Source organism: Quercus robur, chromosome 2 (genome assembly GCF_932294415.1).
Source record: "Quercus robur chromosome 2, dhQueRobu3.1, whole genome shotgun sequence".
NCBI lineage: Eukaryota > Viridiplantae > Streptophyta > Magnoliopsida > Fagales > Fagaceae > Quercus > Quercus robur.
Window position 1 is genome coordinate 49,991,917 of NC_065535.1, and position 21,429 is coordinate 50,013,345.

The 21,429-nt window shown below is 36.6% G+C and overlaps 5 protein-coding genes across 6 annotated transcripts; 3 read left to right on the top strand and 2 right to left on the bottom strand.

Moving 5' to 3' along the window:
- Positions 1 to 593: 593 nt before the first annotated feature.
- Positions 594 to 1,851, top strand: LOC126713873 (zinc finger protein 6). Its single transcript, XM_050413798.1, has one exon. The coding sequence runs from the start codon at positions 969 to 971 to the stop codon at positions 1,665 to 1,667; it is 699 nt and encodes a 232-aa protein (XP_050269755.1). The 5' UTR covers positions 594 to 968; the 3' UTR covers positions 1,668 to 1,851.
- Positions 1,852 to 5,187: 3,336 nt separating this feature from the next.
- LOC126713874 (chloroplastic group IIB intron splicing facilitator CRS2-B, chloroplastic) lies at positions 5,188 to 9,800 on the top strand. 2 transcript variants are annotated; one of them, XM_050413799.1, is made up of 9 exons: positions 5,188 to 5,347; positions 5,889 to 6,105; positions 6,196 to 6,280; positions 6,379 to 6,446; positions 7,049 to 7,099; positions 7,201 to 7,274; positions 8,552 to 8,610; positions 8,708 to 8,784; positions 9,356 to 9,800. In XM_050413799.1, exons 1-9 carry the CDS (start codon positions 5,226 to 5,228, stop codon positions 9,470 to 9,472), a joined length of 870 nt encoding a protein of 289 aa, XP_050269756.1. In that variant the 5' UTR covers positions 5,188 to 5,225; the 3' UTR covers positions 9,473 to 9,800. The 2 variants fall into 2 exon arrangements, with proteins under 2 accessions (XP_050269756.1, XP_050269757.1); XM_050413800.1 differs by having other exon boundaries at positions 5,208 to 5,355.
- A 1,401-nt stretch (positions 9,801 to 11,201) lies between these two features.
- On the bottom strand, positions 11,202 to 11,930 carry LOC126700053 (uncharacterized). Its single transcript, XM_050398037.1, has one exon. The coding sequence runs from the start codon at positions 11,928 to 11,930 to the stop codon at positions 11,202 to 11,204; it is 729 nt and encodes a 242-aa protein (XP_050253994.1).
- A 1,963-nt stretch (positions 11,931 to 13,893) lies between these two features.
- LOC126713876 (uncharacterized) lies at positions 13,894 to 14,999 on the top strand. The gene has a single exon (XM_050413802.1). The coding sequence runs from the start codon at positions 14,063 to 14,065 to the stop codon at positions 14,720 to 14,722; it is 660 nt and encodes a 219-aa protein (XP_050269759.1). The 5' UTR covers positions 13,894 to 14,062; the 3' UTR covers positions 14,723 to 14,999.
- A 398-nt stretch (positions 15,000 to 15,397) lies between these two features.
- Positions 15,398 to 21,258, bottom strand: LOC126713875 (uncharacterized). Its single transcript, XM_050413801.1, has 5 exons — positions 20,359 to 21,258; positions 19,964 to 20,031; positions 18,036 to 19,793; positions 16,585 to 16,696; positions 15,398 to 16,396 (listed from the first exon to the last, which is right to left on the bottom strand). The coding sequence occupies exons 1-5, from the start codon at positions 20,513 to 20,515 to the stop codon at positions 15,657 to 15,659; spliced, it is 2,835 nt and encodes a 944-aa protein (XP_050269758.1). The 5' UTR covers positions 20,516 to 21,258; the 3' UTR covers positions 15,398 to 15,656.
- Positions 21,259 to 21,429: the final 171 nt, after the last annotated feature.

Here is a 21,429-nt window from a genome sequence, read left to right on the forward strand (position 1 = left end):
TTTTGTTAAAAAAGAAAAAGAAAAGAAAGAGTGAAAGACTTTGAACCCAAATCATGGTAGTTAGTAAGATTCGAACAGATTTTCCCATAATAAACAAAGCAAAACCTCAACGTCAATCACGCAAACATGGTTAAGATAATCTATCTTTAGCTTTATACGTCATGGCCGGGTCAGGGTGGACCCATGTAGCACCTCAATCCTCAAAGCAATCACACACTCTTCCTCCCACGCAGTTTGACAACAGAGCCCTTATTAGGAAAAAGAAAGCTCTCCATGTCCATGGAATTGAATTACCAATGTACGTTAGGTTCAATTTTTCTGAACTAACCCAAGTCTTGCGGTGGTGATGTGATGTAATATGTTGGATATAGGCAAAACACACATGATGGTTATGACATGTGGGTCATTGAGTAACGATGTGAGAGACACATGTGTTAGATTTGAACGTTTCAATCATGCCCATCATATATAGCTTCGTACGTACCTTTACCAAAATTATATTTAAAAAGAGAGATATATGAAATTGGGAACATAAATACCTAATCATTTTCCAGGTATTGCATGCTAGCTAGTCTATACGAAGTTGCAAAGAACCCAAGGAAAATGACTTATGAGATATACAAATTTGCATTAGAAAAAGACTTATTTGGACTTTGAAATAACTTATATAGGTTTGTTTATGTAACTCATCACATTGAGTCCCTCTTAAGTTTGCTTCTTCTGGGTTCTTCTTGTTCTTGGTATTACTTGCTTTCCTCTCCTTGGGATTTTCGCAACTAACACTCTCTTTTCTTGTTCCTCTTCTTCTTCTATGTATCCCACAAATGATTAGACTCTCATACAGTGGCCTAACTTTTTATCCTATATAACTAGTCCCACATGCATCCACCACTGTCACACACTTTCATTTCTCTGATCTGCCTCTCTCATCTCTGATATTTACAACTTTCTCTCTCTCTCTCTCTCTCATGGCGGAGATTGATCACTATCCTACAAAGCCAAGTACCAACAGTACTACCACAGCTCTAAAGCTTTTTGGCTTCAACATTCAGAACGTTTCAGAAGAAAACGACACAGATTCAAGCAAATCTCCATCTGGGTCACAAGAATCCGAGGCTTTCCTATCCAACAATATTGAAGGCAGAAAATACGAGTGCCAATACTGTTGCCGTGAGTTCGCCAACTCACAAGCATTGGGTGGGCATCAAAACGCTCACAAGAAAGAGAGACAGCTAATAAAGCGTGCACAATTACAAGCTAGTCGAAACCTACAGGCTATGGCTGCAACTTCACACCTCCAAAATCCAATGATATCAGCCTTTTCACCACCACCACACCTCTTTGCTCAGGCACCACTGCCTCACTCTCACTCACCTTCATGGTTTCTCATGTCTCATGCAGCTGCAGGAACAGCCAATTCTACTACTACTGCTACTCCTTTTGCCCTTCCAAATAGTGGTGTATATGCCACCACAGTGCCTGGAAGGCGTGTCTATGCTGCAGGAGGAGTTGAGGAATCTATGATGGCAGTTTTGTCTCATGGGGTTGGAAACCGTGGTGGAGTTGTGCAGGGATTTGGCGGAGATGGTATTGGTGGAGGAGGGTCTCACTTTGATAAGGGTTTGAGTTTGGATTTACATCTCAGTCTTGGGCCTGCTGGTCCATGATTTGGGCTTGAGTAGTCAAGCTCAATCAGATTTGTTCTTGAGAGAAACTTGTGAGAGGTTAGGAACTTGGGGCATGTAATTTTCCAATTTTCCGACTTTCATGAGTGAAGCAATTTCCATGTACATTGTACCCAAAAAAGAAAAAAGAAAAAAAATCAATTTGATCTACATGCATTTCCCTGTCCCTGTCTTTTTTCATTTTCTCTTTGAAACTAACGTTTCTCTACTTTCATTATTATTAGCCTTTTATCTCATAGAGAGGTTCAACTTGTTTCTTTTTTCCTTAGAAAGCTACTCATAACATAAATTGATAGGGGAAAAACTTTTTGCACACAACATTATGTTTCACGTTCTCCGTTTCTGAAAACACACAATGAGTTACACGCGCCTTGTGAAATAAACAAATGCCCCATTGATAGTGACTGGGAAGGTTGGTCTGTTTAACAAGCCCAGTGCCAAACTAAAGGTTGTACGTACGAACCAGTTCAAAGTTTTGACAATTTCTCTTGGTGTTCTACTCTACCTGCTAATTTATGCTGTCAGGATTGAACTTTGGGCAAATTGTACCATCTGCATCCGGCGGCTCAAGTTTAGGTGAGACTTTAACTAGCCTTCTCTTCTACTCATTTGAATCAATTAATTTGAGCAAAGAAAATAATGCCCAGGTCTGCCAATCAAATAGATTTCGTTTCCAAATTGATTTGGCTCATTCTTTATCATAAATGTAAAATATTTACATAGGGCGTATTGTAGTTTAATCAAAATGGTAAAAATACGTTATGCAATAGTGGAAACTATTATTGTGATTTGAGGTTAGCAAAAATCTATTCATACAAGCAAGAACAATAAAAAATCTATATAATACAACAATATTTAATATGGTTCAATCAACTTCATACCTGCGTTTATAGGTAATTGAAACAAAAATCCACTATCAGCAATATAAAATATAACCACACTTAACCAAACTCATATCACAAACAACATTCAAACCTAACAAAGATAAACAAAACCTCTCACAAACCTCATATACATAAACTCACAATCCCAAAACCCCAATGCACCCAATAAGTCTCTCAAACTCACAAAACAAACAAACTCTAACACATGATCGCAAATTCTTTTATCCCCAAATATCTACCAAATTAACTATTCTTCCAAGAAATCCTATCTATGTTCTTCTAGTAGTCATGTGAGAGGACCTTGGATAAAAGTCACCAAGGAAAACTCAATTACTTCTTCAATAATAAAAGGTTTTTTCCTTCCATATCAAGAAGAATCATTGTCTTTCGCATCAAAGAAAATCTCTTTGCCTTATACAAGGAAAAACCCTCCTTCCATGCCAAGGAAATCCAGACAAAATTTAATTAGGAACACTACAAGAAAATACCTTTTTAGTGCCAAGTTGTAGGCACCTTTTTTTTGTCAATCAATAAGTTGCGCAAAGATGGAGCTTATGCCGGACAAATAAAAAGAGAGCAATTGGAATTTTTTTTTTTTTTTTTAAATTACACTTTACGACCCTAAACTATACTCTCATTTATACTTAGCATCATGAACTTAATTTTAGAATATACGATTATTACTCTAAACTATAACTCGTGTTTCACTTTACATCCTACCATCAATTGAGTTGTAAAATTAGATGGAAAAACATGTCATGTGCGACTCATGTGACCTCTATATACGTGTCACCACATGAAGATACTGAATTGCCTCTCTTCAAACCCTTAAAATAGAATTATTTAACAAATTTAACCCTTGTGATGTTACATAACCTTTGTTGTAAGAGATTGAAGATGAGAAATTCGATCTTTTTATGTGGTGTCATATATGCATAAGTCACATGAGTTGCATGTCCCATGTTTTTCCGTGCAAGCTAGAAGTCTAATTGACAATAAGGTACAAAGTGAAACACATATTATAATTTAGGGTGGTAATTGTGCATTTTGAAAGTTTAGTGTGGTAAGTGTAATTAAACGGGGTATAGTTTATAGTGGTATATTGTAATTGCTCATTTTCTTAACGGACCAAAGGTTAGCCCACTCAACACTTGTTTAATTTTCTTAATTTCTCTCTCTCTCTCTCTGACAATATTAAACGACTTGTTAACTCGTGTAAATCTAAAAGAAACAATAGGGTATTTTTGTCTTAAAAAGGAAATAGGGTAGGGGTATAGGAATGGAAAACCAATTTAGCCCGATAAAAATTTTACCCATACCCAATTAATTTTTATCCGACTCCCTTGAGTCAAATCCATACATAACCCATTTTGCAAGCCTTTATTATAAACTTTGTAAACTTAATTTTTGAATTGAATTATTTTCAATACATTTTTATATACTAAAATTATATTAAAATACTAATGACTTACCCGTCAACTTGAGAACATTTCTCAAATATAAATTTTTTCAATGTCATTTCTACTAATATGGAGTAGTTTTTGCATCAGTTCATTATAGATTTTTTTTCCTCAGTATTAACATTTTTTTCTACCTTATATATTTACTTATATACAGCTTTCTAAAAGCCTCAATTTTTTTAAGTACAACTATAATTTCTCTTACTTATTGCAAATAAGCTTTCACAAAAAGATAATCCAAAAACACTTAAATTTATGTCTATTTGGGTGTCTCATAGTTTTAGGTAACTTATTTACATGGTGATATACAAAATATATAACTTTTGGTATATTACTAAAAAACTAAAAGCTAGCTTCTTTTTTTTTTATTTTTTTTTAAGTCTTGTTAAAATTAATAATAATAAAACCCCTAGCTAACTGAAACCAAAAAAAAAAAAAAAAAAAAAAAAAAGCTATAAGTTTTTGTCAAATAATATAGGTAATTTAACACTATTTCATGTTTCATGTATAACACGTATATCTTTTCTTTTCTTCTTTTGTGTGATAATTTGATTAGCAAACTATTAAAGTTACTTTTCGTACTAAAAATTATGAATCTATAAGAATTTATGTATTATTCAACTTTTCATCTATGCATGTTTTTTTTTCCTTGTTCTTTCAAACCCATTTTCTTTTCTTCTTTTGTGTAATCATTAGACTAGGAAACTATTAGAGTTAATTTTCATACTAAAAAATTACGAATCTATAAGAATCTATGTATTATTCAACTTTTTATCTGTGCATGTTTTTTTTTTTCTGCTTCTTTCAAATCCATTTTCTTTTCCTCTTTTGTGTAATTATTAGATTAGTAAACTATTAGAGTTCATTTTCTTACTAAAAACTTCAGGATTTGTATATTATTCAACTTTTATCTTTGAGTGTTTTATTTATTTATTTTTTTTGTTCTTTCATTTGAATCGAATGAAAAAAAAAAAAAAATACATGTCAATATGTATATGTAAACTGCAATCGAAATGATTTAAAGGATGGTTTATAAACTGTTGAGATTAAAAAAAAAAATGGCACAGACCCAAGTCACCAATCTCACAAAAGACAAGCCCAAATACCATTTGAAAGCCCACTGGGAAACCCCAGAATCCAGATGATAAAAAATCTGGATTGTGTGCTTTTTTCCAACCATCTGTCGAAGCATATGCATGTCATGTGTGTCCAAAACCAAAGCCTCAAAATTGAACGATACCTCTCTTCCTCCTCTGCTTCGCTATCTGCAACTTCCCACACTCTTCTTATATAATTCAAGCATCCAAATTTCAAACAGGTTCGCTTGTAAGCGCTTTCTTTTATCTTTTCCACTTTATTTATATTCCACTACTTGAAGTGTTTTTAGAAGAAAATGCATTTTTTTTCAGTCTCCAGAGCTTGTTTTGGTTGTGGTTTTCACTCAGTAACTTGAACTGACTGGAATTGCCATCTGGGTTTTTCTGCAAAATTGCAATTATATGTTTGTTTTGCTTTTGACTGCATTTGGTTTGGTTGCTGAGAAAATGGTGGAAAATAAATGCTACAAAAAAAACTTGTTGAAGATTTTGAATACTGAGGTTTTCATTAATACCTACCATTAAGACATTTAAATTCTTCTACTAAAAAATGCAAATATGTTGAATGCTTAGAGCTTAAAAAATACTAAAAACCCAGAATTTTCTTTCTATAATTCCAGGAACCCAGAAGCCACCGAAAGAGAAAAAAAGGATAAATAAAGAATTTCTGTAGCTTCCAAGTTCCAATTGAATACTTAGAGCTTAATTATTCAGGCTATGGATACCAACTACGTTGATAATGCTTTACTATTTGGTATATAGGTCAATGTTGTGTGCAGTTTCGGCCCCAAACTCTTGCATATCTTATCCAAGAAGCCCTAATTGCCCACATTTTCTTAGAAAGAATTCGGTTCCAACAAGGCTTTGCATACGTGCTTCATTGCCGGATAATAACAATGGTGCTAAAGTGGAGTATACTCCTTGGTTGATTGTTGGATTGGGTAACCCTGGAAATAAGTACCATGGCACGAGGCACAATGTAATACGGTGCTTATGTGAGGTTGCTTGCTTCAATTGTATGCTCTGTTGCTGTTTTTCATCTTAGTGATTGTGTGATTCTCTCTATCAGGTTGGTTTTGAAATGATTGATAGCATTTCTCAAGCACAGGGCATTTTAATGAATACAATACAATCAAAGGCCTTAATTGGAATAGGTGGGTCTTCAGCCATATTCTTATTCATTTTGGTAATTTTTTTTTCTATTCAAGGTGGGTGTGGTATTTATTCTGAGTTCTTTGTGTGATCAGTACAGGTTCCATTGGAGAGGTACCAATTTTATTGGCAAAGCCTCAATCATACATAAATTACAGTGGGGAAACGGTTTGTTCTTATCTTATATTTCAGTTTTTATTATAGTTCCTTAGCTGTATAAATTTCTAATATGTATAGTTATGCGTTCATGACCTATGAGATTCTGCATCATTTTATAAACTTCTATTACAATTGATATATCTTCAAGTTCATGGGAGCCTTTTGAGTTATTAAATGCCTACAGGTTCTTACCAGAATTCAACCCTTTTTCTTTCCCTCCCCCTAAAATATGAGCAGTGCACTAAGAGAAATTAGGGCTGTAATTTATTATTCTGGCGGCAAAATTGGTACTTATTTCTTTCACAGGAACCAAAGCCTCACTAAAAGAACAAAGTGCTCACATAAAAAATTCAAAGATATATGAGGTTCATAGAACATTTTTTTTTAAATCATTGGGGAATAGAAAATGTGGCGATTATATTGATTGAACATATTAATACTATTTTCTTATTCTCCTTCTGTTTGTTTAAGTCCATATTATCTCTTTGCTCTAATCAAATTTATCTCCCTTTCTTTGGTAAAACTAGCAGATGTGCACGTATTTTGACCCCAAGCACCTTAAGATGTTTATATATTACTCCTGACCTTCTTTTCTTTTCATTATTGTTAAGGTTGGACCACTTGCTGCACATTATCAAGTACCACTGCGTCATATTTTATTGGTATGGATTTCTATAACTTCATACAGTGAAACCAAGTTAATATAGGACTTTACATGACAATTAACCTCAGCCAATTATATTATTCTGACTTGCCCATGTAGGTTTATGATGAAATGAGCTTACCAAATGGTGTTATTAGGCTTCAGCCAAAAGGAGGACATGGGCATCACAATGGGTATGTTTGTTGAATATCACTTCAACATTTTTAGGATGATGAAAATTTGTTTTCTGATAAGGAAAATTGTAGCTAAGAACCTATCAGATGAAGTGGTTAATCAGTGAACTACGTTTTCATGTTAAGTAACATATTGATGTGTGTTGCTAGGTATGCTAAATAGAACAGTCATTTATGTGCCTAAATAACCCAAGTTTCTCTCCACTTTGTGCAATATGAACTTTTTTTTCCCCCTAAAAATGTGAAATCTTTTGTTCAAAGGTGAAAATCTTTGTATCATCCACTAAGCATCATTGAGCTTGCTCAGGATCTTTGTTCTTAACATCCTGCACTAAGTGACTAACAGTTGAAGTTGTCTCAGTTCAGTTAGAAAGCCTGGCGATTGATCAGGGGATCAGAATAGTATAGAGTGAAAATGAGTTTATTTTGTTATATTTTCACTTCAGTGGAGACAAAACATTACATGTGAAAAGATATCAAGTTGCGTGTGCTGTTAGAAGAACTGAGCAGTTGCTGTATGAGTGAGGTACAAAAAAAACATACCACTTTTTGGGGATTTTTATGTCATGTGTAGCTTCTATGGTGAGTGTTAAGATAACATACAGAAAGGGGCTGCTTCAACTCTGCAACTACTTGGTCAAATCGAATAGCTATAGAATTTGCAAGGGTGAGTGTTAAGATAGCGTGTAGAAAAGGCTGCTCCATCTCTGTATATTTGGGTTATCTGATTCCTCACTTATTGCACCAAGCTCAGGTTTAGTGGGTCTGACTTATGTGAAAATCAAACATTCTATTAAGGTCATATGTCTACATTTCTGGAGTACTTGTTTAATCTACGGTATATTCTTCAGTCATTGTAAAATCAAAACTGTGCCATTTTTGCCTTGATGGCAAGAAGTTAATGACCATCCATGGAAGAGGCTGTTTTAATTCAACTGAAAGAGCTAAGCTAGCCCTTATCTCAATCATTAAAAAGTTGATACATGAATCTTGTTTTTCCATTCCTCTCTGATTTGGGATATTTCTTATATAATATATGTTTTCAGCTACTTTTATATGAATGACCTCATAGCATCTTCATTTTAAAAGTTGATAAATATATCTGACCGTTTTTTTAAAGTAAATGTTCTCATAAAATCTGCAACATTCTCTCAATTTTTTTTTATTTGTCACTCTCTCTCTCTCTCTCTCTTTGGGACCAGGGGGTGCGGCGGTGGGGGTTATTATTATGGTCACATATCTAGAATTATCCTTAATTGACGGATCTCGTGTTACAGAGTGAAGAGTGTAATGGGCCATTTGGATGGCTGCCGTGAATTTCCTCGGTTGTGTATAGGTGTGTTCCTTAACATTATCACTTGCATATATAAATAGTGGTTCCTTAATTTGAAGAACTATACATGCCATCACTTTAAAATTTTCCGTATTTGCAGGCATTGGAAATCCCCCTGGTACCATGGACATGAAAGCTTTTCTTCTACAGAAGTTCAGTTCAGTAGAGCGAAAACAGGTATATAGACTCTCTTAATTGTACTGCCAAGTGTTATTACATGTCTTAATCAGAAAAGCTTCTATATAGTGATATGTCTTGTAGCATCTTGTGTTCTATTGGTGAATTTTCCCTAGTGCAACTTTGACAGGCCATGGTCTTTGGCAATATTCTCCATGACATTAAAATATTCTTTGTTGGGTCTTTATTTGTGATTAATTCGAGATTCCTGTGTATATTATGTGATTCTAAGCCATTTATAATTTTCAATTTTTAGCAATGAGCTCTAACTCAAATGGCATTTCCTCCCTCATAAAGTGAATGGAGCAAAGGGTGTGGTCATGTATTTACAGCCTAATTAGTAGTTGTGTTCCTACCCCATAATGGGGGAAAATTGGTACTTGAGTCATATTACTATGTTGCATCTGGCTGTTGAGATGGTTGGTTTTAATCACTGCCTCGATCTCAATATAATTGCTTGCTTAAGTGTGAGCGCACACATCTTTAGTGCATGCCTTGTTTGTCTGAAATATTTTTTTTATTTTCCTTAAGTACTGTCAAAAAATTTAACTGGTAGTAGCTATCTGGACAGATTGATGAAGCACTGGAACAAGGGGTTGAGGCTGTCAGGACCCTGGTCCTCCAAGGATTTAACCACAATATTGAAAGATTTAATTTGGGGCAGAAGTACAAGTATCATAAAGTTTGATAAAAGATGAAGGGGATTCAAGAAAGATACAAAGCAATCAATCATATTTTGTCATGGTATGCTTGTTTTGTTGGGTTCCTCCATATTTGAACCAGCAGATGAAATTGCTTGTAATCTTCCTCACACTAACGACCAAAGAGATGGTGATAATTTTTTACCATTTTATGGCACACCTCAATTTTTAAACACCAACCCCACCATCCCCAACACCACCCCCCCCACCCCACAACAACTATATTACCAGTTTTCTGTAAATGTACTTGGTTATATATTGGATGGCTTCTTTCCATGATAAGATTTATATATTGGATGGCTTCTTTCCATGTAACTCTTAAATTCTCTCCCTTATAATGTGTTGAAATCTGAAACATTTTCTTCCCAAAATCAGGAATATTAAAACATTTGAGTCTTAATAAAATCAAAAGATTATTTTTATCAGCTCAGGAAGCGCAATTAGTAGTACAATGGGTGGAGGGGTAAATGCAGAAGATATCAATCTGCAGAACAGAATGGACTGTAACTTTATTTGAAATTTGCATACTACTACGAAAGATTTTTAGAGTTTTGCCTCCATTTAGCAAGGGCACATCTATGTCCACCTATCCATTTAGTTATCCTGTAGTCTCTGATGGCTTATTTGCATAATATGATATATGTGTAGGGTTACAATTTGGGGCCCAAGCCCAAATAGGTATGGGGTCTTAGTCCAATGAGCCCAGAAGCAATGAATTTGTAGAGAGTGGGCTATAGAACTAGGTCTTAGCGAAGCAGACAGTGGTTAATATTGGGTTATACTACAATTGAACACAAGTTAAGCATGTTAGTATCCATAGATTCTCAGTCCGAGGAGGTGAAATGAACGTATACTGGTCCCTGTTCGAAGATTACGGTTGTTTGTACTGTTCTCCTTTCTTTTTTCTGTCCCCCTTCCTCATGGGGACTCCCTTCCTCATGGGGACTCCCTTTCTTATATAGTTTTCTTGAAGTCATCGTGACCTTACACTTGTTGATCATCTGGATCCTTACTTGAGTGCTTGTCCCATCGAACACCCCCTTTTAGCTTTCTATGAGTTGTGGTAGCCAAGGCAGCACTATTCATAGGTCCTCTTCACATTAATGCGGCCAGAAAAGTAGCTGCAACTCATTTAATGCGACAGCAGCAGCCTCTCTTTGGACACCTTACGTTTCCTTCTTTCCTACAGGTCTGTGGTACTCATCCCTACTACTAATGTCCGTTGGGGTAGGTCCTTCTAGTAGATAGAATGCATGTTTGAGCCATACTCATCACGTCCGAGGAGGTATTTCTCCTCGAACCACCCTTTAAATGTCTCCCTATCCACGAGAGCTGGGCTGGGAGCCCTTTTGGCACCCACTTCCTTTCCTCATACATGGCTGATCTTCCCGTATGGGGCCCAAGGCCCATTATATGATTTCGGGTCTTTGCCCTTACAATATATATATATATATATATAACTTTGAAAGAGTTACAACTTTTATAAGCCATTGATTTGTAATAAATCTAATGGTAGAAACATTCTAATGGTTTTTTTTTTTTTTTGAAAACGGATCATTCATTCATTCATAAATTAAGAGAATCCTAATACAAAGCTTCCATAGCTGGTGGAGGTGAGTCCTCCATCCAATACATATCATCAGAAATATTTCTAATATGTTGTGCAAGTGCATGTGCAACCGTATTTCCCCCTCTCCTCGTGCAGCAAATATTCACCTAGTGCGGACCATGGATCAAATGATGAATATCTTCTATCACATTCCCTATCAATGACAGATTAGCTATTGAAGATGAAATAGCTTTTATAACATTAGCATTATCCCCTTCAATGACTAGTTCTGAAAACCCAGCATCCGCTGCAAATTCAATTGCTTTTCTGCAGGCTAGCATCTCAGCTTCATCACTGCTGCTCACTGCTGGACCTTTGGCAGACATGGCTGCCATCACTTCCCCCTTATCGTTTCGAATAATCATGCCAAACCCAGACCTGTCCGACTCCATGAAAATGGCTGCATCTAAATTCAACTTGAAAACCGATTGGGGAAGAGGTTTCCAAACATCCCTGCTTGACTGCACAACCGGACTTGCAGCCAGTTGAACCTGTGTACACCGATACTCCTCTAGGAAATTTGCAACTCTCTTATTCAGGCAGTTTGGATCATGAAATTTTCCCCTATGCAGCAATCTATTTTGCTGGTTCCAGATGATCCAAGCTTGGACCAAGAACAGTTCCACATCCTCCAGTGCAAGCCGATCCAGTAAATACTCCATAAGCTTAATCATATCAGCCTGTCCATGCGAGCATTTCTGCAATTTTTTTATGATCCCAGCCCATACATCCTGAGCAGCATCATAGTTCCACAAGGCGTGTACGACCGATTCTGGAAATCTGGTGCAATTTGGGCAAACATTCTTAGTAATAATTCGTCGCTTAGCTAGGTTCATCCGTGATGATCTAATAATTGCATTAATTATCTCCAACTATGTCAATAAATGTTTGTACCCTTATAGAAAACTTAATACTGTTGAACATTGAAGTTTATCATCTTTAGTCTAATTTTTCACACCACAATATCCTCATTTTCCTATAATTCATTCTGCACAAAAGAATTGTATATCACCCATCTCACCCGATCTCCATAGCAATTGACAAACACCAAAAATTAGTCTAAAATATATATGCTGGCATAGCACTCTCCCAAATTCTAACCTCTCTCCTGGGTTTGTATCTTTGAATTGCTTGGTGAGCTCCCATGAAAAATCTAAACTCTTAAAAAACTAAGGATAGTAGCAGGATTTTTTTTTAACAATTAAATTGTTTGGTGAATCCCAAATCCTAAGCTCTCTCCTGGGTTTGTATTTTTTTTTTTTCCTGTAAAACTCAGAGGCGGGATTTTACAGTGGGGAGATATATGTTTATGTTGGCAAAAAGGGACAAAATCAATTATACAAAAATGTGGTGAGAAAATTATAGTAAAGAAAAGACAGTTTATGAATTTTCTATAAGGGGACAAAACATTTAATAAATTGACGGGAGGGAGTTAATGACATGACCACTACTTTTTATCTACTATTAGATTTAATAGAAATTAATAGTTTAAAAATAGTGTAACTCTTGCAAAGTTGTATTTTTTATTTTTTTATTTTTTGGTTTCCCATAGTGTTTTTTCAAAACTTTCAATCAAAAACTAATTACTATTCCTGATAGGTAAGCTCATTGTGCTCATAGCGGGGTAAATCACTGACTTAGGGAGTTTTTTTCAAAGTGCTGGTGCTCGGACTTGAGCAAAGTTATAACTAGTGTAAGTTAAACCCATCTTTATATGATTTTTGTTAATTTTAGTATTAAATGTGTGACAAAAACTAGCTTAATTTCCATTAAAAATAATAATAAATAAGTAAAAAGTTAATAGTTGCCAAACTGTAATGGAATCTCTTACATAAATTATTTGAATGAATTGAAAATGTTATACACGCATCACTGCAATCAAATGGATGAATGATAAATCTGTTCATTCTTGGTATGTTCTATAAAATCAATAAGACACAATAGGGTTCGGTCTATAAAAAAGGTACTAAATACGGACTTTAAGATGAAAGAAGCATGTCAAAGGCCTTCTAATTGAATTGGCATCTCTCCATGCACAAAGTGCTTGGAGTCTAGGGGAGAACGGGTTCGGTCTTCGGTCCAAAGGGGAAAGGATTTGAACTATTAGATTAGCAACTTATTACAATTATCTCTTAAAAAAAAAGCTTGATTCCTTGTAAAATTTAAGTAATAATCTAGTGATAATGGATAATAACATCTTTTGTGGTGTCCGCTTACGGTTCAAATTCTATCTCACCTTCTCCCACTATATATATACACTGTACATACTGAGTGGGATGTCAATGGAAGGTTCAATCATTAAAAGATGCATTTGTTTTGTGAATTATTCTCATTAGAGTGTAGTTTGAATGGAACTCATTGTATTATATACTGTTTAATTGCATGGAGCCTAATTTCAAGCCATATGTAAAGAATGGCCGACCTTGTTATCAAACATTCCTCAAAATTTGTCCTTTGACCACAAAATTAAAAGAAAAAATCAAAAGAAAAAAGAAAAGAAAAGAAGAAGAGGTGGGTCAAACAAGTGCACCAAGCTCAACGCACGTGCAAACGAAGGGACTTTAACCAAGAACAAGAAGGATCCCTACGTGGCTGTGTTCTATTTAGAACCAATAAAGTTAACACGGATCTTTGGAAAAAACATCATGACGATCCACCTAAAATCAGACGGTTGGTATAGAATCCAATGCGATTCCAACTTTTTGTGATTTTTTATAAGGGACCCACCTCAAATTGGAACGTTGGAAATTATTAAAAAGGATAAAAACTAGTAACAAAATCAAAAAGAAAGAAAGAGACTCTCTCTCTTAATAGCCGTTGCAAAATCAAATTTTTAATTCTGCAAAGTACACAAAACCCCAAGAGGAAACTACAAAAACTATTAATCAATCAAAGATCTCTCTCTGCTCTCTGCCTCCAAACCAAAACACAGCAAGAAACACATCCAAAACCTTAAAATTTTTCAACAATGGCAGAGATTAACGGCTCTCTGCGACAAACCCATCCAGAAAATCCCACACTCCAAACTTTCTTTCATGCCCTCGACCCCATATCTCTCGTCCTCTCTCAGAATTCAAACTCCAACCAACCCGTCCCTCTCAGACTCACCACAGAGAGCTTTATCATGGAGAGAGGACCCAGATACGGAGCATACGCTGAATTGAGAGAATCAAAGCTGAGAATGAGGCAAATAAAGGAACAAGAACCTGAAGTATATGAACCAAAGCTGACCCCACCAAAGAAACAGGTAAAATTTCAAGCTAATTTGGTGTCTAGGCCTAAAGGGTCCTCTGTTCTTGCACAGTCGGTACCGGATTTCTCTGCTACATTGCGGAAAGAGAACCGGAAGCCGGTGAGTATGCTTCCTCCAATGCTGGAGATGACTCCTCCGGCAAAGAATGGATCCAGAGTTAATGGGATTTTGTCGAATTCGAGAGGGAGCAAGTCTGCGAATGGAGGGGAGAAGAGGGGTGTTGGTGGTGGATTGATGGCAAGGAAGAGTTATGCAAGTGTTGAGGAATTGAAGGGGCTGTCTTCAGCCGCGGCCAATGCCATCAATGGTGAAAACAGGGGAGGGAGGAATGGCAGATTGGTGGGGAAGACTGTGTTGGGGTACAGACAGTTTTGAATGTGGTGGTGGTTTTACATACGATTTGTCTTTAATTTTTTCATTTTCTCTTTTTACTTGTTCTTACTTGATTGAATTTGAATTTGTTTCACGAGTTTTTAGAGTAATTTTTCATTGCTTTTCCTAAGAGATATTGAAATGTGAAGATGAATTTGTTTTCTATTTTTGTCTCTATTGGTTCAGAAGAGTGCAAAGCTCTGGATGTAACCATGAGATGTTATTGTAATATACTGAAGGGGGGTCTGTTCCTCCGTAAATGAGTTTGGAGATTTGAGAACATGGTTGTTCCTTTTTTATTTTTTCTCAATCAAGCCTGCAAGGATTTTGGGAGACACTATAATTTCTTGTTTCCTATATGTGGTGGAATTCTAGGGCCTGAATTACCAAAGAGATGCTAGAATGCATCTTTCTTTTTGGTGTTACTTTTCTCATCCAAGTTTGGAAGGATTTTGGAGGCACTGTTTCTTTTTTTCCTCTATGGTGTAATTCTGGGGCCTGAATTATTACCAAAGAGATGCTAGATGTCATCTTTTATTCATTTTAAACAAATGGAATGCCCCCGTGGCTCTGAAATCTAGTCATTCTTTGAACACCATAAGCCAAATGGAAGACAAAACTTTCAGTAGTTTATTTCATAAATGATGTGACAAACAATGTATCAAATGGACTGGCTCATTCTTGAACTGCTTTCATAACCTTAGCTACCATTGATTAAAAAAAACCATTACAAATTGTTGGCCTATTTAAAGACAAGTTACATTCAGGAAGCCATGTATACTACAATGCTAATCTACAAATGCAGTAGCCACTTTCAATAAACATCATTCAATTTTTACAAAATACGTGTCTTGCTTCAGTTAACAGGCAGAGAAGTTCTAGAGGGTCGCATTAACCAATCAAAAAGAACTAAAAAATTGCAGCACATATACTAAGTTCAGAAGGAACGTGACCTGCAATCCAAAAGATCCATCACAATTTCCTCAACCAAATTTTGAAGTATGTCCCCATCAATTTCATTGCCAGTCTCAAATGCTTCGATATCAAAATCTGTCCATTTCCCCAAGGAATAACTCATCTCCCATTCTATTATCTCATCAGGAACCATCCCAGCCAAACCTGTCCACCTTCTAACCTCCTTCGCAACATCTTGAATCAATGTCTTTGTATTCATACATAATGGAAGTCTTGACCACGCCTTGAATCCAGAATTACAGTATCGACCATATTTTGAGTCTAAACATTCTATGATACAGTCAAAAAGAAATCCCCTCAGGTGGTTTCCTGCTTTGGTGTCCTCCAAACCTATAAAGCCATTGGAATCTGTCCATGCAACACGAGCAAAAGATTCCAATTCGTCAAGGAGATGGGGGCTAATGACAAAACCTTCCATTCCATCTAAATTATGTGCAGTTCGAGTTCGGAACAACAGTTCAGCATTCAAGATTTTCTCGTTTGCATGGGCAAGTTCACTTCCAGTTAACCTTTCCTCAGAAATATTCCAATGGCTCTGCAAGATTTTAGAGACATTCCTGACAAAATTGATCAACAACTTACTATCAGTTCTCCCTTTATCCAATGAGGTTGCAGAATCTAAGAGATCCACATCAGATTCCGATGGTTGTAACTGATCATAGGAGTAATCCATGGAGTCAGGGCACAACCTATGTCCCGGAACTGCAAGCAAGGGTTGGAAACAGAAGAACACTTAAACAGGCAGAATTTTGAAATCGAATTTTATTGTAAAAAAAAAATATAGTGTTTCAACAATGCATTTTAGAAATCAGTCAACAATGAAATGAATACAAAGGTACTACGTATTTCTTTGTTCTGCATTCTCTACAACATAATTCAAGTTCTTTTACCTGGGCTTTCATCCAGACTACTAGAAGAGAATGAAGCTTCAAGAACAGATCCAGGGCTAAGATGATGACCTTCTCGCGAACTTCCAAGAAACCTTTCCATCTTTGCTTCATTCTAAAGAGGGTAATACACTTGTCAGTAATAAATGAATGCTGAAACACAATTCACTCAACAATAGCAAAAACTTCTCTAAAGAACCAAAAAAAAAAAAAAAAAACAAAGCCCAAAAATTCAGGATCATATAATCACATTTGAAGACATAATTTATGGATTGGTATGACATGCTATTAATATGACATCCCACAACTCCCTATGAGAATTGTATCAACATACATGGTCCTCAATGAATGGGGAAAAGCAAATTCACAATACTAGGTGTCCAACATCACATTACAATCCTGGTGGAATATCAGTCCATAGAGGTTTTCATAAACCACAAATAGCTCTAACGAACACAAATAGGAATAGTCAACTAAATAATTATCCAATTTTCTTTACTCAAATTATTGCAATCCATATCACTTCCAATTTCATTTTCAGATATCCCAGGCCCCAAATCATTGTTTATAAATTAAAAGAGTTCATTCAAAACCCCAAATAAAAGAGCGGCACACTCCAGGTAAAAAATTTGGATATCTATAATCAAATTTCAACATCAACCCCATTCCCCCCCCCCCCCCCCCCCCCCCCCCACGGCCCCAGGTAAAAAATTTGGATATCTTTAATCATGCGCATGGGAATAATTACAGGAAATCTAACAAAATAGGTTATTAATAAAGAAAGTTTGCATCTTGGCCAATTTCAGTGGAATGTTATTTATGACATGGTAATCAAAATAAGCCACTGTAAGTATCCACGTAATACTGTCTAATGCAGAACATGAGCAAATTTTATTAACTAATGTATGATTTTTTATTCATACAAGATATACAAGACAATGAGAAAAAATTTACATAAGAAAAATAAATATTCAGTGCATAATAAGTCCATAGTGGATTCTGCTATTATTAACCACAAAATGCTGACTTTTTTTTTCCAGCAATAATTATCAAGTACACAGAGTTCAGTGGTATTACCACTTCTGACCCAGATACATGATGCTTACAAGAGTAGTTCAGTCTGGAGTTTACAACAAAGAGGAATTTTGCTGTAGGCATTAAAGTTTAGAATGAAATATAAGTGTTCTCATGAAATCTCAACATACATTGACCTAAAAAGTCAAATGTCATTTCTTCTTCCTTTTTTTTTTTTTTTTGTTGGCCAGTTGATAAAACGCCAAAAATTAAAGCAACAATTCCAGCTAAAATAATGTCATCTTTGTTTTTCTAGGTGTGTGGATAGAATAGCTAAAGAGGTAATGAATGCCTGGGGGTTAAGCAATACAAGTTAACAAAGCAAAAGCAAAGCCAGAAAAGATGGTAACATGAACAGCAAAAAATATACGGCAACGTACCTCAAAAACTAAATCCTTATTGAACATGTTAGTATGACCATCCTGAGACAAAGATTGGTCTGCAGTCAAGGCAGCTATTAACTCTTGGAGAATCATAGCAACTGTTGGAGCACCAGTTGATAACTCATCATTTTCTTGAGAAGTCAATTCCTTCAATTTTTGTTCCAGGAGGGCCCCTAAAGCATCTCCTCTTAATGTCAATGGATTTTGAAAAGACATATTTCCATCTTCATTCCTTCTTTTCTCCTCCATTTCAACGGGAATGGCAGCCTTCTGCCTCATTGGGGAATTAAAGGTAAAAGAAATAACATCAGTTTCCTTATTTCCCTCAGATCCTTTTCCATCTCCCTGATGGTCTAATCTACTTTTGACACGATTATGGTTTGAGTGAGTATTAAGTCCCATGCCTTTTCCAGTCAAAGTACCACACTGAACATTTCTTTGCTTTGCAATAGTTGAACTGACAAAACCTGTACTTTCAGATTGCCCACTGACATTTATTGTCCTCCTTTTTCGTACTGGAGTCCTTAACTGTGACAATGATTCACCCCTTCCATTACAAGCCTTCCTCTCTGTGTCAAACCTAGAACTGTCCACTTTGGTAGGCACCCTCGGCCTGGCTCGACCACTTAAACTTCGGTTCAAAGCAACAAAATCTTTGGTCCCACCAGCGGCATTTCCAGCTGATGAGACTCTTCGACTCTGAAGACTACTTAGTTTAGATGTAGTCGGGATTCTATCCCTGCCCAACAACGTAGGATCCTGTGTTTGCATCCTGTGCTTAAATACAATGGAAGATGATTCATCCTTTGGATGCTTGCATGTTTGGCTCGACAAATGCCATTGTCCTTGACCTTCATGCAATGGAGGCACTCTTTCTGTAATTGGTTCATTACAGAATCTCATATTGTCCTTTTCTTGAGAAACAAGAGAAACAGCCTGGTCTTTACTTTTCTGAAAAACCACATCTGTTTCATGCTCATAGGAGGATACTGGTGGCCTTGGTATACTCCATCTTGAATCCTGAGAAGAGGCATTGACAAAGTTTGAACCAAAACAAGCAGAGGGATGCTCCTCGGTAGTTGCTCCAAAATCCACCAAATTGCCACAATTTCTACAAGAAGTCTGCCCCATCAAAGGCTTTGCTGAACTTGCATTACAACTAGATTGTTTCCATGTCTCTGGTGACATAATCTCATCACTTGGAGAATAATGCATAGAACTCGAATAAGTAATAGCACATTTTGCTCTGCTTGTAGCTTGCAACCCTGGTTCCAAAATCCTGGCGGCAGCACCAATTAACCGAGAGCTTCGAGACACATTCCTCCCAGAGGAAATCCTTGGACTCTTCACGGGAGAAGCAAGCTTCGGGTGATGATGATGGTGCTTTCTTGACCGAGACAAAACACTCTTAATCTGCAATGCCTCAGCTCCAAACCTAGTAACCACCCTTCTCTCAAATGGCCCCGTCTTTTGAAGCTTCTGAGGCCTCGATTCCTGCTTCCCACCTCCTTTCTCCAAATTCAACTCCTTATCAAACCCACCATGATTACCTACAAAATTCTCATCCCCATTAACATTACCATCAGAAAATGAAGGTTTCTTAGGTTTATCTCGATGCACAGCTGGCATAGACTCAAGACCCATTAGCCTAGCAACCAAACTTGGAGCCTTCATTTCATGCTTTCTCTCTAAATCTACACTACGATTCCCATTCTTCTTCACATTTGGGAAACCCCCACTATTTTCATCAGCAATCTATTACATAAAACACAACCAGAATATATCAAAAGAGTAAAAATTAATCAGCCAAAAGGAAAAATCAGCCAAAAGGAAAAACAAACTTTCAAACCCACTAGACAACTAAATCAACACTTCAGAAAGAAAAAAATTGAAACTCAGACTACTACAAAAAGCAAAATGCATACCAATTGTAGCTTGGAAATGGGCATCTTCTCATCCCCTTTAAACTTCTTTGAAGCTTGTTTTGCACGAGCTAACACATCCAAAAAATTCAACAAACATAAAAATCAAACAATTTTACCAAATTATATAAAAAGGACGTGTATGTGTTAGAGAGAGAAAACATCGAAGCAATATGGGTTTTCTTTAGTGAAATGGAGCGTGGAAATGGACATCTTTCTCATCCCCTTTAAACTTCTTATAAAATCAAACATTTTTACCACATTTTATCAAATGGGACATGTATGTACGAGTGTTTATGTGCTGCTTGTGTGTGAGAGAGTGTGTGTGTGAGTAACAAAGAAAAAAGCAATGTGGGTTTTGTTTTGATTGGTGGATAGAAGAGAGTGAGAGAGTGAACCTGGAGGAAGCAATTTCTTAGAGAAGAGCTTTTTCTTGGCGAACCTACGGTTCCAATCGAAAAGCTGAAAGAAAATCCCAACACAACCACCAGGCCTATGCGTTCTCTTCTCAGTAATCGCTAGAGACGACAAAGTTTGCCCTGTATTCTCATCCATTTCTCCAACAAACCCCAAAACCCTTACAAACACCTTTCACAAAAACCCAAAACTCAAAAAATGAAACTCCTTTCAATCACAAACCCAAAATCCCCATCAAACCCACCTTCAAAAACTCGAAAATCTTTCAAACCCAAATCTGCATTTCGCCAAAATATTACTACATTTCAAGCTCAAAAGTCTCTCTATCTATCTATCTTTATCTCTGTTTTAAGCTAAAAGAACAGCGTGAATTGCCTAATAAGAAAGGGAATCCAGAGCGAGCAGAGAAAGCTCCTAAAACAGGAACCTCCGTACAGCAATACTGCTGGTAAACGAGAAGAGAAACCAAAGTGTAATCTTCATAAAGCTGAAGCCAGAAAGCAACATTTCCTCGCCGCAAAACGACGACTGCACAGTCCACGATGCTCAGTTCACCGACAGAGAAAGAAAGATAGAAACAAAATACGAGACCTCACTACTGTTTCTTTGTACAAGTCTGTACGCAAAGCAAAGGAGCTGAGCCAAAGCGAAGAATAATAGAATCTAAATGCAATGTATAGGATTCGACAGACATAGTATATTTTCGCGGAGCCCAAGAGACCCAGAGAGAGGGTTGTATGAAGCTCGAGTGTGTTGTGTGTCTCACCTAATGCTATGAAGCCATTGGCGTTGGAAACACAAACACAAAATTACTGTACAGGGCCAGGCTAGTGAGTTCTAGAGAGAGAGAGAGAGAGAGAGAGATTGAGACTGTGAGAGTGAGACAGAAGAGAGGGAAGTAGGTGCGTTGGATAAGGAGAGGAGAGCGGGGGGACAGAAAGCGCACCCCACGCGCACTAGAGCACCAGTCAACACTACAGACACCCATACCCATTTATTAATTATTGCTCATTTATTTTTGGACTTTATTAACAGGTGCTGGTCACATGTTA